At 43.4% G+C, this 17,443-nt stretch overlaps 1 protein-coding gene across 1 annotated transcript in view; it reads left to right on the plus strand.

Annotated features, from left to right (window-relative positions):
* Nucleotides 1-17,216, plus strand: part of LOC126438153 (L-dopachrome tautomerase yellow-f2-like) — a 131,821-nt gene extending 114,605 nt beyond the window's left edge. The window contains exon 6 of the mRNA XM_050090531.1: nt 14,836-17,216. Within this exon, the coding sequence (XP_049946488.1) occupies nt 14,836-15,081 (246 nt within the window). The 3' untranslated portion in view covers nt 15,082-17,216. The remainder of the gene's footprint in view (nt 1-14,835) is intronic.
* The last annotated feature ends 227 nt before the right edge of the window (nt 17,217-17,443 follow it).

Genomic DNA, 17,443 nt, shown 5'->3' on the forward strand with positions numbered 1-17,443 from the left:
AAAAATGCGAGTCAGTAGTTTAAAAAAGTATTGGTGATTAAGTCGAGAACTTCTATCTGTGGTGATTTTAACGTATAAATAGTAAACACAGGGGACCAAGTCACAAGCATATTTCTGAATATGCTAAGATCATTGGACCTATATTGTGTAAATAACTGTGCTATATGTAAGAATGCCTGCATAGACAATATTATGGTGAATTTCCACAGGGGAGACATTACAGTCAGACTTGCAGGAGGAGGTCTGGCAGATGATGAGCCTTTACTCCTCACACTCTTTAAGAGACAACCAATTAAAATCGAAGAACCTAAAGTGCTACTCATAAGAGGGCAAAAGGAAAAGTACATAAGAGTGTATGTTGACAGGCTGCAAATTGGGGCTTTTTATATAGTTGTCAACCGAGGGAAGGGGAGCTGAAAATAGAAAACATGGTCATTCTGTACTCAAAGGACAGAGGAGAGAGAACATTTACAGCTTCTATCTGAAAAGCAAAAAATTCTACAAAGCCAAGCTCCTTACTGAAGAAAACCGGCAGGAGAAAATTAAATTGAAAGGCCTCCCAGTAAATAAATATTAAAGAATTATTTGAGATGCATGTAGAGGATATTAGCATTTAACAATTTTTCCTGTAGTTTGTTGTATTATTATGTGCTATGGTTATGTCTTGTATAATTATGTCCTCTATACTCTATCCAGTTATTATGCGCAGGGTTTATACCATACTATACTATAGTGTAACTTATTAACACTATCTCTTGGAAATTTGTCTGTTCTGCTCTTTGTTATTGATACTAGGCGATCATCAGAACCTCAATTGCTAACATATGTCAGGCCCTTGAGGCGGTGTGCGTGTTCCAGTCGGTTGTATGGAAATTATTGCGTGAGATGGGTTAATATAAAGAAGCGATGGAATGGAAGCGAGGATTCATGATGTTTGGACGACCCTATGACCACACCGCTAGTAACATTTTTAGACTTGTTCGTGCAGTGGCTCGGAAGGTCCAATGTATCTACAAGGAATAGTGTACAGCTCACTGCCATGTGTCGCAGAGTAAGACCAATGGCTGTAAAAACCTCCTGATCTAAAGGTACTGTAGTGTCACTCCTCATTGTCAATCTGTTCAAAAGCCAACCATGTATTGCTGCTATCAGTGATTGGAAATCCATCTCCACCAGTCTTCGAGCTAACTTTGGGAAGAGAACTGCTTGCATTGGACATTTGAATTGAATCGCTTGCAGTAGTCATTTGCTCACATGTTTACGTCTTCATTGGGCTAAAGAATACAGAATCTGGGCAGCAGCTTGCTGGAGGTGTGTAGCGTGGTGCGACGAGTTTGTTGCCTCCATCCAAATCATGCAAGGTGCAAACCGCACAGATGGCCCTATGAAGCGTTTAATCTACAGCCTGCTGGGTGGGGGGGGGGGGGGGGGCATGGTTCACTTTGGAGGTGTCTCTATGATGCTTTACAGAGTGTGGTGAGGGGCGGTGAGGGGAGTTCGTACCATGACTTTTGCCCATTTATTCTGGTTATAGTGAACACGTAACACAATGTTTATTTAAATGTACTCGGTGACCAAGTGTTATCGCTTCTTCTACATCTCTCTGATGAGACTCTGTGGACAGTTCCAAGATAACAGCCGTGTGCACAGGCTGCCAGTAACTTTTGTAGTTTGACAAACACTCAAGGCATTATCTCCACCTCGAGTGGCCCACTAAATCGTCCGATATTACTCCCGCAGAGAAATCGTGATTTTATTCAGTGGGTGAAATATACAAGGAGCATTCAATAACTAGTGCAAAACATTTTTTTCTGAAATCAGGTTGGTTTCATGCAGGATTCCAATATTATTACCCACTCTTTTCGCTAGGAAACCCTATTTTTCTACTTAGCCTCCGTTCAGAGCGACGGCCTTAAGCTACCTTACTAGTACGGGCCGTATGCCCACATGGTACCATCCTACTGTTCAATGTCAGAGCCAACGTCTTGCTACGTCGGTTATCTCCCCATCATCCACGTACTGCTGCCCGTGGAGTACACCCTTCAGTGGCCCGTACAGATGGAAGTTTGAAGGTGCGAGTACTGGGCTGTGGGGTGGATGGGCAATAACGTTCTAATGAAGTTTTGTGAGCTCCTCTCGGGTGCGCAAACTTCTGTGAGACTTCGCGTTGTCATGGAGAGGGAGAACTCATTTGCATTTTTATGGCGGCGAACATGCTGAAGTTGTTCCTTCAGTTTCCTGAGGCTACCACAGTACATTACAAGGTGGATCTTTGCACCATGAGGGAGGGTATCAAACAGCATAACCCCTCAAGAGCGCCAGAAGACGGTCACCATGGCTTTACAAGCCGAGGGTGTAGCCTCATATTTTTTCTTCGAAGGAGAGGTGATGTGACACCACATCAGGGATTCCAGTTTTGTTTCCGTTTTGAAGTGATGAACCCATGTTTCATCACCTGTGACGATGCTCCACAAAAAGCTATTACCATCAGCCTCGTAATTGACGAAATAAATCTCGGGTGAACAGCCTGGTATGAGTGTGCAGTGTGCATAGGACACAATATTTCGGCAATCGACCACGTTGCCATCATCAGGTGCGCTGATGTACTGACCGGCGGTGGGCCGGAGCCAGGTATATATAGGACAATCCCCCTCGCGCTCCTCCCTCAGGTGCTTCCTATGAATCGGTGCGGTCCGCGCTCCGCGCGCGGTCCAGGTACAGCGTCCGTTCTCCCGACGTCTGGGCGCTGCGTCCCAGGTCTTCTCGTTCAGGAGGGTCTGCCGGCACCGCTCTCGTTATTCTTCCCTCCTCCCCCGAAGTCGGTACACTCTGGGCTCCCTTAGCCACAACTAAATCGTGACAGCGGTTACATCCTTAGCAAGGCGTGGGAACCCGCGACCACCTGGATTAAGAAGAATAAGGATATTTCCCACCTGTCTGTACCACAACTGTCAGTATCACAACTGGCGAATGAGTGCGTCAGAAGCGCAAACAGAGACGTCCAGTTAAGAAGCGAGGTGTTTGATTATGATCCGTCGAGCACCTCACATGAGGGTGTCCGCACGTTCTAGAACTTCAGGAGTCACAGCCGGCACGCACGAGCTCGGACAGGTATGCGCGACCTTGTTGCGATGATGACACACGCCTTTCCCAATGGTCCATCGTGCTATTGTTCCCTGACAGGTCTCCGTAGACCCCCTGAAAGCGTCTATGAACATCTGTGATGTTCTGGTTTTAATTCAAAAGAAACTCTATGACAGTTACCTGCTATCTGCGAAAAGATGTGTTGCATAACTTACTGAACGGCCCTCGTAGCTATCGACATTCACGCAGTTTGGTACCTCTGCGGGATATAAACGTCAGTGCTTGGCTTCGGCTGGATATGGAATACTGAGAAAACTTGTGGTCCTTCTTACTTGTCGAATTTACACCTTTATCAAGGCCAGAGATGGTGTTACATACTAATAGAGGTACGTCTCCTGAGGGTGACTATTTTTTGTGTGTTGCGCTTACTACGACCCATTCTTTTCCATACAGTTAAAAACATTTGCGAGGGCGGACTGCTTGAGATTTAGGTCGTAATTAAGCTCAATTCATTTCATCCAAAACCCAGAGAGCACGGAGTGGAACAAAAGGTTTTCCAGTTCGTAGTGTTTTGGAAAGGATTTCTATTTCTAGAATTTGCTTACACCAAAAAACGTTCCCGAACATTTTCATGGAAACTGGGGGACTGGAGCTCTTTTCGATTTGTTTCTAATAAAATATGTCAGAGATAAAAATATGAATCCTTAGTGTATATCTGTTAGATCATATAAAGGGGTAAAGTCAGTAAACTGTTCGACAAGTACAGTGGTGGATTTCTGCCTGATTCATGGACGGAGTTTGAATACGTTTGTGTGAATTTCAATCAGCATAATTTTACGTTCAATTTTATCATGTGAGGAGTGTGTATGAATGTTTCTACATGTCATTCTGAGAAAATTGATGTTTTTAACAACATTTTAGGTATATTAGCTGTCATGCTTGAAATTTCTTCCATTTTTTTGTGACGTTTTTACCCAAGATAAATAAACATCTGAGCATTCATCTTGCCCTAAATAATACAAATTTAATGTATAGAGAGTGTCGATATCATAAGACATATAGCAAGACATTATGAATGAAAACACACACAACGCCGATGTAATGTTCTACAATATTTATTACTTATTTCAAAAACCGGTTTTCGACTGTTACCCCTTCATCAAGTACAAAGATAAATACGTGGTGTAGTGAATTTTTTGTAAGATCAAAGATTTTAAACAAGTACATCAACAGAGTATGAGAGAACTCTTAATGTTAGATTTAGGAATAAAACGAGAGGAATTATTTCACTGAAAATGGGACGTAAGATTATTCAACTCAGATAAAATATGTGAACTTCAACTAATGAAATATATAACAAATAACAATTAATCTTAGGAGAAAATAAATTGAACAATAAGCTTTGGTGTTGTGTTTCAAGGGTATGACTGAACAAAATAATCTTTTCTTTAACAAGTCCTAAATTAAAAACAGATAAGACGTACTAGTGAGCTGAAGCACGTAAGTGAAGCCACTGCGATTATACAAAGTGATTTTGTTAAGGGATAAGAGAAATTATAGTACTGAAATAAAGGAAAAAATGGGGCATGTGAGTAAGAGGGGTAATTTACAAATATGGCCTGGATGGGACTATGAGTAATATCTGCAGCTGGAAGCGGTGTGTAAGGGAACTGTGAATGGTCATTCACTACTGACATTGAAGCAGATGGACATATATTTATTAATTACCATTATGCCAAGATAGTTCATCTTCCTTCCTTTATGAATGTGGTATACACCACACCCTGCACCTTGCACCTGCGGCCTCGTTTATGCAGGAGGTCTGCATAAATGGTCTTCTTTTCTAAGTTTCCACTTCTGTGGTGTTCTTTCAAGAGGGTTCTAATTGCCCTGCCAGACTGACCTAAACAGAATTTGACACAGTTACAAGTGATTTTGTATATTCCAATCTTTTCCAAGGATGGAGCGCTGTCTTCATCGTAGGGTAAAAAGCGTAGAACACTTTTGTTCATATAAAATAATGTTTTAAATTTCCTGAATTTAAGGTTACTGGATAGATTCAGTGAGCTTTTCCCAAACATGGGATAGTGCACCATTTATTGCGACCATGAGGTGTTGTATCGAGAACGGGGTAAAGAAGAGAGTGTAACTGTTGTTCGTGCTTTTTGTACGTTTTGAAGTCCACTAAGGTAAGAGGGTAGGCATTTGTCTGACTGCATTTAGTTCCCCTTGGAAGCTGTCTTTGCTTATGGGGGTGGATGTTTGGCGATGTATCTTGAGAGAAAGGCAATATGTTTATGGGTCACTGTGTGTTGAGAATTGAAGGTATTATAATGTCTGTGGTGGTAGGTTTCGTATACATCTTGAAAGTATGAATATGATCACCTATGTCTATGGTTAGTTTTAAATAATTTATGCACTTATCTCAAAAATCCATTGCAAATTTTTTGCTCTTGTGTTTAGAATTTAGATGCATGGGGAATTTCTGAAGTTGTCTGGTATGTCCATAAGTACAAAACATCATCAACATACCTAAACGAGTATACAACCTCGGAAGAGGCAAAAATGGGGAAGCAAATCGACCACATACTTGTAAAAAAACTCTATTCAGAAATTTATCTGAACGATTCTAGAAAATCATGTGAAACTTACACTTCTGGTCTACCATAATAGGTTATTCATTTTGCGGCCCCAGGTACTCCCATCGATTTCAAAAATATTCCATCAAGTCATTTAGAATCTTTGTAACTTATCTTTTTCGTGGACAAATTGTAATTTCTCAGTATCTTAATAATGGTCTGAAATCTGCCAATTCCATTACCTGTGAATATATGTGGTCCCTCTATGTCATATGCTCAGGTCTAGGTAATCCTCACTGACTGCTCAGTTCCATTCATAAAGTCCATGGAACCGAGCCAGAAGCAGAAATGTTGTGCGTCTATGTCATGCCAGTACAGAGAAATTCCTTAGATTTCTGATCACTATTGGCCTCTGCTGAATGTATCACTATGATTCCGAGACAAGAGAAATGCCAGCAGTGGAAATACGTAGACTCATCACCACCTAAAAAGGCAAAGATCTAATCATCGCCGGAGAAGGTGATGCTGAGTGTTCTTTGGAACTGTCATGCTGTCGTGCTAACAGATTATACTTTGAGAGGCTTTCCGTACAGGAGCATATCACAGAAATCTCTTGACGAGCTTACGAGAGACTGCCAAGACGAAACATCGCAGGAAGCTGTCCAAGTGGGTATTTCCGCTCCACAATAGTGCCTCAGCTAGTTCTCCGTAGTACACAGTCACGAATGTTGCTTCCTTAATTATCAAATTTCGTCTCACCCCTGCATTCTCCAGATAAATCACACAGTGATTACTTCCTTTTTCCTTGAAGTTTCAGGATTCCAGCCGTATGACATCGATGTTTCGGCTGACAACCATTCAGCCATCTTCAGGGGCGTATTTGGCACTGGTGATCGCTAGTTCACATCGCTGACTTCATATCAAAATTGATGCGAAGACGCATGTACAAAAGCAGCCGCTGCATGAGCGACCTACGTCGAGGATTGCATCCTCTTCGAATATTGCTCCATCTATGGCGCGCAGGAGAAATAGTGATACTACATGTGAGCTTTCTGTCGGAATGCGGGCTTGCGGAGTTAAAATTCAGATGTCAAGTTAATAAAATTAGCTTTCGTGAGACATGTCTAGTCATAAAATCTTTCCTTTATGCAGATCTTAAAGAAATCACCGGCTCCCAAGACTTATACAGTTTAAAGCCGACATCATGATTAATAAGATTTTCCGCGTACCTTATTTCCACCAATAACTGAATTCCAAAAGAACCTCGTTGAGGCCAAACTTTCGGGATAGAATAATTCATGAAATGTTCTGTGGAGATACAATGCTCGGGTATGGCTGACAAACTAGGCTGTGGAAGGCGAGTGTGGCGATCATGTTGAACACACCTCTCACGCATATTCTCGTTGTCTGACCGAAGTAGATTCTGTCACATTGACGACGTATTCCATAGATTCCAGCTCTCCGCAGTCCGAGATTGTTCTTTGCCGAACCGAGAAAAATCTTTTTAGGTGGGTGGAAGATTTCTTGTGCTTTTCTTGGTTCGGTGAAGGACGATCTGGGATTCCGGAGGGCTGCAATGTACAGAATACCTCGCAAGCGTGGCAAGGCCTAAATTGCTCAGGCAACGAGCACATTGTGTGACAGGTGCGTTCAACATGATCGCCACACTCGTCTCTCTGCTGCTTGTACTTCTAGAAGAGACGAATTCAATGACAGATTTTATGACTAGAAAGGGCAACAGCCTCAACGGGTGCGGGGCAAAGTCAGGACATGCGGGGACCAAGCAGCAATCGGTATTGTAATTGTCAACTGTCGAAGCTGCGTTGGTAAAGTACCAGAACTTCAAGCGCTGATAGAAAGCAGCGAAGCTGAAATCGTTATAGGTACAGAAAGCTGGCTTAAGCCAGAGATAAATTCTGCCGAAATTTTTACAAAGGTACAGACGGTGTTTAGAAAGGATAGATTGCATGCAACCGGTGGTGGAGTGTTCGTCGCTGTTAGTAGTAGTTTATCCTGTAGTGAAGTAGAAGTGGATCGTTCCTGTGAATTATTATGGGTGGAGGTTACACTCAACAACCGAGCTAGGTTAATAATTGGCTCCTTTTACCGACCCCCCGACTCAGCAGCATTAGTGGCAGAACAACTGAGAGAAAATTTGGAATACATTTCACATAAATTTTCTCAGCATGTTATAGTCTTAGGTGGAGATTTCAATTTACCAGATATAGACTGGGACACTCAGATGTTTAGGACGGGTGGTAGGGACAGAGCATCGAGTGACATTATACTGAGTGCACTATCCGAAAATTACCTCGAGCAATTAAACAGAGAACCGATTCGTGGAGATAACATCTTGGACCTACTGATAATAAACAGACCCGAACTTTTCGACTCTTTAAGTGCAGAACAGGGAATCAGTGATCATAAGGCCGTTGCAGCATCCCTGAATATGGAAGTTAATAGGAATATAAAAAAAGGGACGAAGGTTTATCTGTTTAGCAAGAGTAATAGAAAGCAGATTTCAGACTACCTAACAGATCAAAACGAAAATTTCTGTTCCGACACTAACAATGTTGAGTGTTTATGGAAAAAGTTCAAGGCAATCGTAAAATGCGTTTTAGACAGGTACATGCCGAGTAAAACTGTGAGGGACGGGAAATACCCACCATGGTACAACAACAAAGTTAGGAAACTACTGCGAAAGCAAAGAGAGCTTCACTCCAAGTTTAAACGCAGCCCAAACCTCTCAGACAAACAGAAGCTAAACGATGTCAAAGTTAGCGTAAGGAGGGCTATGCGTGAAGCGTTCAGTGAAATCGAAAGTAAAATTCTATGTACCGACTTGACAGAAAATCCTAGGAAGATCTGGTCTTACGTTAAATCAGTAAGTGGCTCGAAACAGCATATCCAGACACTCCGGGATGATGATGGCATTGAAACAGAGGATGACACGCGTAAAGCTGAAATACTAAACACCTTTTTCCAAAGCTGTTTCACAGAGGAAGACTGCTCTGCAGTTCCTTCTCTAAATTCTCGCACAAACGAAAAAATGGCTGACATCGAAATAAGTGTCCAAGGAATAGAAAAGCAACTGGAATCACTCAATAGAGGAAAGTCCACTGGACCTGACGGGATACCAATTCGATTCTACACAGAGTACGCGAAAGAACTTGCCCCCCTTCTAACAGCCGTGTACCGCAAGTCTCTAGAGGAACGGAGGGTTCCAAATGATTGGAAAAGAGCACAGGCAGTCCCAGTCTTCAAGAAGGGTCGTCGAGCAGATGCGCAAAACTATAGACCTATATCTCTGACGTCGATCTGTTGTAGAATTTTAGAACAGGTTTTTTGCTCGAGTATCATGTCGTTTTTGGAAACCCAGAATCTACTCTGTAGGAATCAACATGGATTCCGGAAACAGAGATCGTGTGAGACCCAACTCGCTTTATTTGTTCATGAGACCCAGAAAATATTAGATACAGGCTCCCAGGTAGATGCTATTTTTCTTGACTTCCGGAAGGCGTTCGATACAGTTCCGCACTGTCGCCTGACAAACAAAGTAAGAGCCTAAGGAATATCAGACCAGCTTTGTGGCTGGATTGAAGAGTTTTTAGCAAACAGAACACAGCATGTTGTTATCAATGGAGAGACGTCTACAGACGTTAAAGTAACCTCTGGCGTGCCACAGGGGAGTGTTAATGGACCATTGCTTTTCACAATATATATAAATGACCTAGTAGATAGTGTCGGAAGTTCCATGCGGCTTTTCGCGGATGATGCTGTAGTACACAGAGAAGTTGCAGCATTAGAAAATTGTAGCGAAATGCAGGAAGATCTGCAGCGGATAGGCACTTGGTGCATGGAGTGGCAACTGTCCCTTAACATAGACAAATGTAATGTATTGCGAATACATAGAAAGAAGGATCCTTTATTGTATGATTATATGATAGCGGAACAAACTCTGGTAGCAGTTACTTCTGTAAAATATCTGGGAGTATGCGTGCGGAGCGATTTGAAGTGGAATGATCATATAAAATTTATTGTTGGTAAGGCGGGTATCGGGTTGAGGTTCATTGGGAGAGTGCTTGGAAAATGTGGTCCATCAACAAAGGAGGTGGCTTACAAAACACTCGTTCGACCTATACTTGAGTATTGCTCATCAGTGTGGGATCCGTACCAGAGCGGTTTGACGGAGGAGATAGAGAAGATCGAAAGAAGAGCGGCGCGTTTCGTCACAGGGTTATTTGGTAACCGTGATAAAGTTACGGAGATGTTTAATAAACTCAAGTGGCAGACTCTGCAAGAGAGGCGCTCTGCATCGCGGTGTAGATTGCTCGCCAGGTTTCGAGAGGGTACGTTTCTGGATGAGGTATCGAATATATTGCTTCCCCCTACTTATAACTCCCGAGGAGATCACGAATGTAAAATTAGAGAGATTAGAGCGCGCACGGAGGTTTTCAGACAGTCGTTCTTCCCGCGAACCATACGCGACTGGAACAGGAAAGGGAGGTAATGACGGTGGCACGTAAAGTGCCCTCCGCCACACACCGTTGGGTGGCTTGCGGAGTATAAATGTAGATGTAGATGTAGACATTTCACTGTTCAAACTCCGATTACTATTTTCGAAGTAAGTACAGTTTTAGACACAGGATTTATCTGTTTTGAACATGAAAACGGTTGCTATCTAATTGGAAGATCATGTTGGGTTACGGAACTTTTGCGTCAGGCAAATGGGGCGTTCCAGACTGGCGGAGCTCCGACAGTCTACTTACAACGTGGAATAGTGGGAAAAGGTTTAATTTCAAACTGACGCTTGCCTATATGTAGTTGGCCAAAAACAAACCAGCCAAAATCAGGAATGGCCTGCGCGGACACTCGATTTAACACCAATAGATTTCTTTTTTGGGGGATACCTACACTGAAGGGTCAAAGAAACTGGTATACCTCACCAATATCTTGTAGGGCCCCCTAGAGCAGACATGCCGCAACACGACGTGGCATGGACTCGACTAATGTCTGAAGCAGTGCTGGAGGGAACTGACACCATGAACCCTGCAGAGCTGTCCATAAATCCGTAAGAGCACGAGTGGATGGAGACATCTTCTGAACAGCATGTTGCAAGGCATCCTAGATATTCTCAATAATATTCATGTCTTGGGAGTTTGGTGGCCATCTAAAATGTTTAAAGTCAGAAACGTGTTCCTGAAGCCACTCTGTAGCAATTCTGGATTGTGGGGTGTCGCATTGTCCTACTGAATTGCCCACGTCCGCCGAAATGCACAATGGTCTTGAATGGATGCAGGTGAAAAGACATAATGCTTACATACACGTCACCTGTCAGATTCGTATCTAAACGTATCAGGGCTCCCTTATGCACCAACTGCAAACGCCCCACACCTTTACAAAGCCTCCACCAGCTTGAAGATTCCCCTGTTGACATGCAGGATTTGTGGATTCATGAAGTTGTCTCCATACCAGTACATGTCCATCCGCTCGATACAATTTGAAACGAGGCTCGTCTGACCAGACACCATGCTTCCAGTCATCAACAGTCCAATGTCCGTGTTGACGGGCCCAGGCGAGGCGTAAAGCTTTGTGTCGTGCAGTAGTCAATGGTACACGAGTGGGCCTTCGGCTCCGAAAACCCATATCAATTATGTTTCGTTGAATGGTTCGCATGCTGACACTTGTTGATGGCCCGGCATTGAAATCTGCAGCAATTTGCGGAAGGATCGCTCTTCTGTCACCTTGAACGATTCTCTTCAGTTGTCATTGGTACAATTGTTGCAGCATCTTCTTCCAGGCCCAGTGAAGTCGGAGATTTGATGTTTCATCGGGTTTCTGATATTCACGGTACACTCGTGAAATGGTCGTACGGGGAAATCTCCACTTCATCGCTACCTCGGAGATTCTGTGTCCCATCGCTCAAGCGCCGACTATAACATCACGTTCAAACGGACTTAAATCTTGATAACCTGCCATTGTAGCAGCAGTAACCGATCTGACAACTGCGCCAGACACTTGTTGTCTCATATAGGTGCTTCCGACCGCAGCACCGTATTGTGCCTGTTTACATATATCTGTATTTGAATGTGCATACCTATATCAGTTTCTTTGGCGATTCAGTGTGAATACTTCTGTTTATGTCACCCAGCCAACCAACCCAGGTGACTTCGAACTGTGCATCGAGCACGGTTATCGTTCCGTTATACCAGCAACTTTATGTACAGAATACACCCAAAACTTTCAACATTTCTAGATTCCTGACTAAAATTGACAGAACTGATTTTTGCACAGTTGCCTTATAAATGTCAGCTACTCGATAGAAAAAATAACGTTCTATTTCAAAAATTATAGCTTGTTGATGTAACTCTCTGGAAATTGATACATATGGTAAGAGTGGATGTGTGTGATTTAGTAAAAGTGGATGCGTGTGATTTAGTAAAAGTGGATGGTGGATGTGTGTGTGTGTGTGTGTGTGTGTGTGTGTGTTTGGGTACGTACCTTTCCCACGTCCTCCTAATCCAGTGGACTGATTGCAACCAAACTTGGTACATGTATTCATAGACGTACGCATGTACTTTACTGTCATGCAACAATCGCTGTGGCTGTAAGAACCACCCAACTATCAAAGGCGTGGGGGTGGGGAGGAAAAAGAAGCGTAGCCCACGGCGCCTGAATTCGCAGACCTTATTCACCCAGTACTTGTGAGTGAGAGGACTTAACTACTTCCTACAAACTTTACACATAATTTCAAATCTTTGCGAACTTTTTAATCGCTGATAACTCCCACAAAATGATGAAAGAAAAAAAGCTTATCGCTCTCTATTTTTCCTCTGTTAGTGCATGAAGTTATAACGTCAGTGAAAAAACTGCCATATCATGCATGGCGTTTAAATTTATTACTTCCTTTTTACCCACTCTACTCGCAACGAATTTCGTAGACAGTATCGACATCTGTCGCTGAATGTACCAACAAAATTATATCAGTGTACGACATACGAGGGCTATTCGGAAAGTGAGGAACGATTGGTCACGAAATGGAAACCACTGCGAAAATCCGACGAGGACTTTCACAGGCGTTTTGGGCAGTGTCTCTAGTATGACCGTCGACCGCATCAAGACGCTCTTTTCAGTTGTGAGCGCACTGTGAGCGAGTGAAGGTGCCTACAACAACAATGTCTCCCGCCAAGTAGGAGGGCCCGCTGAGAGGCTTCGCCTTAATGAATGCAGCCCACCTAACACAACTGCCACGCACTTCGTTCTTCGTGACAATTCTCAACGGCACTCCACATGGGTAGTGAAGACGCTCCTGCAGCCTTTTCGATGGGAAGTGTTCGATCACCCACAACACAGCCCTAATTCGATCTTCCTGAGTATCATCTCTGTTCACGTGAAACGCTGGCTACGAAGAGAACACTTTGGCGCAGTCTACTCGCTATAGAACAAAGTAGAGAATTATCGGAAAGCACAGGCGGCTACCTTCTATGACAATGGTGTTGTTAATTTTGTATAAATTGTAACGGCGACCATATAGGGAAGTACCTGGAAGGTGTAGCTAAAAGTGCAAAGAAAACAGTTTTGATTTTCACTGTGGTTTCCATTTCGCGACTGATCGTTCCTTACTTTCCGAACAACCCTCGTATATTTCAGGAAATGTGATGCCATAAACATTAAGCACATGGCTAGACGCTGCGTGGAACGGGCGTGGACGCACAACTATAAATAAATACCTGGACAACGACGAGTTTCTCTGCTAGTAACTAAATAAACTACGTTCATAACGCTCCAGGGAGAGTAAATATTCATTTTACTTATAATTTTGTAAGTTACAGATAAAGATACCGTACCTCAAACACTCCGTTCTTTGTGAAATACAGGGTGTCGGAAAAGTCTTTCCCTGATTACATAAATTGATAACTCAGGCTAGAAGTAAGATACAAATATGAAACTGGTGTCTAATTGTTTACAAACTATCAAAGTTCTTTTCACACATCAGTAAACTTTCACATGAGCACCCTAGGTAGCACGTAGCACATATACGCGATATTCAGTTTCCGTTCACACATTAGCCAACATCACTGGAGGGATCGATTCAACGACTGTGGTTATCCGTTGCCGCAGGGTTTCAAGATCTGGTACACGTGTTCGGTAGACCTCTTCCTTGACAAAACCCCATAAAAAGAAGTCTAATGGGGTTATGTAAAGAGATTGTGGAGACCAAACCGTTGGCCCATCATGACCAATCTATCGGCCAGGAAAGGCCATATCGAGATAGGCATGGAGGTCCAAACCCCAATGAGGTGATGCACCATCTTGCTGAAACAAGACATCGGGTTGATACCTAACCAGCTGAGGAACAGCATAAAGTTGCAACATGTCCAGATACACTGCAGATGTGATGGTAGCCTCAGCGAAGAAGAATGGCCCGATAATTCGATCGTGCAGTAGCACGCACCAAACATTCACCTTTGGACTGCCTCTGGTGCACTCCATGACCTCGCCAGGGGGTTGTGAACCCCAAATGCGCACATTATGGCGATTCACTACTCCACTGACAAAAATGGTCGCTTCGTCGGAAAAGGCAATTCATCTGAGATAACCATCATCGTACTCAATACGTGATGGCATTTCGACTGCAAAGTCATATCGACGTGTACTGTTATTGGGCAACAAGGCCTGAACGATTTGCACTTTGTATGCACGAAACAATACACGTTTGTGTAAAATGTTATGGGGAGACCTTTTGGGATCTGATATTCACGTGAGGCCCTGCGCACCGATTTCTTCGGACTTCGCAGAAAAGACTACCTTACAGCTTCCACCTTGTCTGCTGAGGTTCTTGGTCGACCAGACCTCAGAAGGTCAGCAACCGATCCTGTGCTCTTGAACTTCTCATTCAAGGCTTTAATGCTCTTGACATCAGGTGGATTCCTTCCAAATGTTGTCTAGAAGTGCCTCTGCACTGTGGTTGGTGATCGTGTCTCATGGTACCACAGGACACACTGACCTCCTGATTGGTTAACATGGCTTCTTGGGCACTGCGCCTCGTCCACTACTTACGTACTGCGAACCTAAAACAGAGAAAAATTATGTAATCAGAGAAAGACTTTTCGGACACCCCGTAGAAATACGTTGTATAAACTACACAATGTCTTGATGTGTCTGTTGCAAGGTGGATGCTTCTCGAAACGAGCTGTGGTTCCTGACGAATGTGTACCCGGTGCTGCTGCTGGGCCGTATCAACACGACGGAGTACAACTACCACGTTTTCACTGGCGCGGTAGACGATGTGGTGCGGGACACGCCCTGCGAGCCTGCGCGTGACGCCACGGGCAGCGGACACTGGCGGCGCTACCAGGCGGAAGCCGCGTCCCCCGTGTCTCCGAGCCTCGTCATGGAGGCGGCGGGGCCGCAGTAACACCAGCTGGCGACGACGCTGCTCCAACAGGTGGTCGCCGACTGCATCCACCTGTGTCCGCCAGCCTCGTCGTGGAGGCGACGCGACCCCAGTAACGACGGCAGGGGAGCTCCAACAGGTGTTCGGCAACGCTGTGTCTCCCAGACTCATCATGAAGCCTGTAGCATAGGCTCCCTCCAACTGTGCCCCAAAGGGTGGCCTGCAACACGTGGTCGGAGCCAGTGACGAAGAGTGCATACTAGAGGGTGATTTTTATTAACATTTAAATACACACAAAGCGACGTATGTGGTCCTGAGAGAACTAATTTAATTACAGGCACATGGGGCTGCAAATTTCGGGAAAAACCACAAAAGTGGACGACAAATACTGAACATGTGACTTCACCAAGTGACGTACCTCGCAGCAGCCGGTCTTATCGATCCTGCTCTCACTGGCAGGGGGCAGTGCTACACATCGCTCCGCTAGACTGCTCTGTTTTCGTAAATGTAAACCGATTCATCGTAGTCTTGTTCCGCGAGCACTATCGTATCATCTAATAATGCAAGAACGAAAGCAGAGTAGACTAACGGAGTGATGAAATGCACAGCCCCTACCGATGAAGGAAGGATCGACAAGTCCAAGGGCTGCACGTGCGGCGGCATACGTCACATGGTAAATTTAAATGTTGTGTGACTAGGGCCTCCCGTCGGGTAGACCGTTTGCCGGGTGCAAGTCTCGATTTGTCGCCGCTTCGGCGACTTGTACGTCGATGGGGATGAAATGATGATGATGAAGGCAACGCAACACCCAGTCACTGAGAGGCGAAAATCTCCGACCCAGCCGGGAATGGGACTCTGGCCCTTAGGATTCAAATTCTGTTGCGTTAACCACTCAGCTACAGGGGTGGACTACGTCGCCTGGTGATATCTCTTGTTCAACACTTGTCATCAACGTTTGGGGTGTTTCCTGACGTTTGTGGCCCCGTGTGTCTTAGCGTCATCTACATCGCTGCTGTGGTTTTTAAGCGTTAATAACAATCACACTGCGTATAAACACATTGGACTGGACTGTCAGTCAGACACAATGACAAGCATGTAATGCTACAAACACACGGCAGACAAGCGTGTGAACGACTGATCAAGCCTCCTTTCAGTGCCTTAAATCTGGTGTTTAGCCTGATCAGAGTTTACAAGGTTAAATCGATCCTTCTCTTTCTGCTGGACAGAACAATATTCATAAATTAAGAGAAAAAAATTTTGGTTCTTCTACAGTATTAGTCTGTGGTGGCCTCCTAAGCCAAAACCAATTAGCTAAATAAATAGATTCTATAGGACATCCACAGTGTTATGCTTTCCATTCATACTCTCTCCAATGGTAAGTAACTGTTGAAACCATGTGTTTTTGGTTGTGCCCTTCTGATTGTAGATTGGCAGAAAGCTACTTAGCTATGAACGGCAGTGAGGAAATACAACTGTTGTGTTGACACAGGCTAGATATCAGAGACATTTTTGTGGTGATATGGATATTTGTTTGGTGATAAGGACATTTTTTGTGGTGATAAGTGTGTGAAGTGCTTACAAAATTATATAAACATATATGTATGTGTGGTGAAACTCAATGCATGAAAGATAACTGCTATACATAAAATCGTTCTCATTACTAATAGAAAGTATGTATTTCTATCTATCACAGTTCACAGACTTTTTAAAAAAGTATATGTTTTATATGATGACATTGAACTATCCCTTACATTTCTTCGATGTATCGTAGTTCAGATAATGATTTTACCGCTTAAAAAGAGTTCGTTTTTATAAACGTTGCACTTCTGCAAAATAACATGTTGTTGTTGTTCTAGTCTTCAGTCCGAAGGCTGGTTTACTGCAGCTCTCTATGTTAGTCTTTGCTGTGCAATCCTCTCCGCCTCTGCATAATTACTGCAGCCAACGTATGTTTTAAGCTGTTTATGTTGGATTAGATTAGATTGTGTTCAGTTTGCGTTTAACAGACCCACATATAAGATGATTCTCGTGGGTGTGGAATATGTCAAAAAAGTATAACATAGAAAACATAAAACATTTGAATATAATACTCAAGACCCTGATCATTTTTCAGGAGAATGTCGAAATAGGTGAATATACTACAGTAAACTGGGACTGCTAATATTTACAGAATTAATACACTCTCAGAATGAAACATAGTTATGCACTTTTAATAAATTCATCATAAACAAAATACCTAATCTTGACTGTTGTCCAACTGACATCAAAACTGAAATCTAACAGACATTTTTACTTAAACTGGTCTAACAGTCACAGTTAAGATATTCATCTATAAAATAGAAGGACTTGCCTATGAAAAAGTCTTTCAAACTCTGTTTAAACT

Source organism: Schistocerca serialis, unplaced genomic scaffold (genome assembly GCF_023864345.2).
Source record: "Schistocerca serialis cubense isolate TAMUIC-IGC-003099 unplaced genomic scaffold, iqSchSeri2.2 HiC_scaffold_1261, whole genome shotgun sequence".
In the NCBI taxonomy this organism is placed as follows: Eukaryota; Metazoa; Arthropoda; class Insecta; order Orthoptera; family Acrididae; genus Schistocerca; species Schistocerca serialis.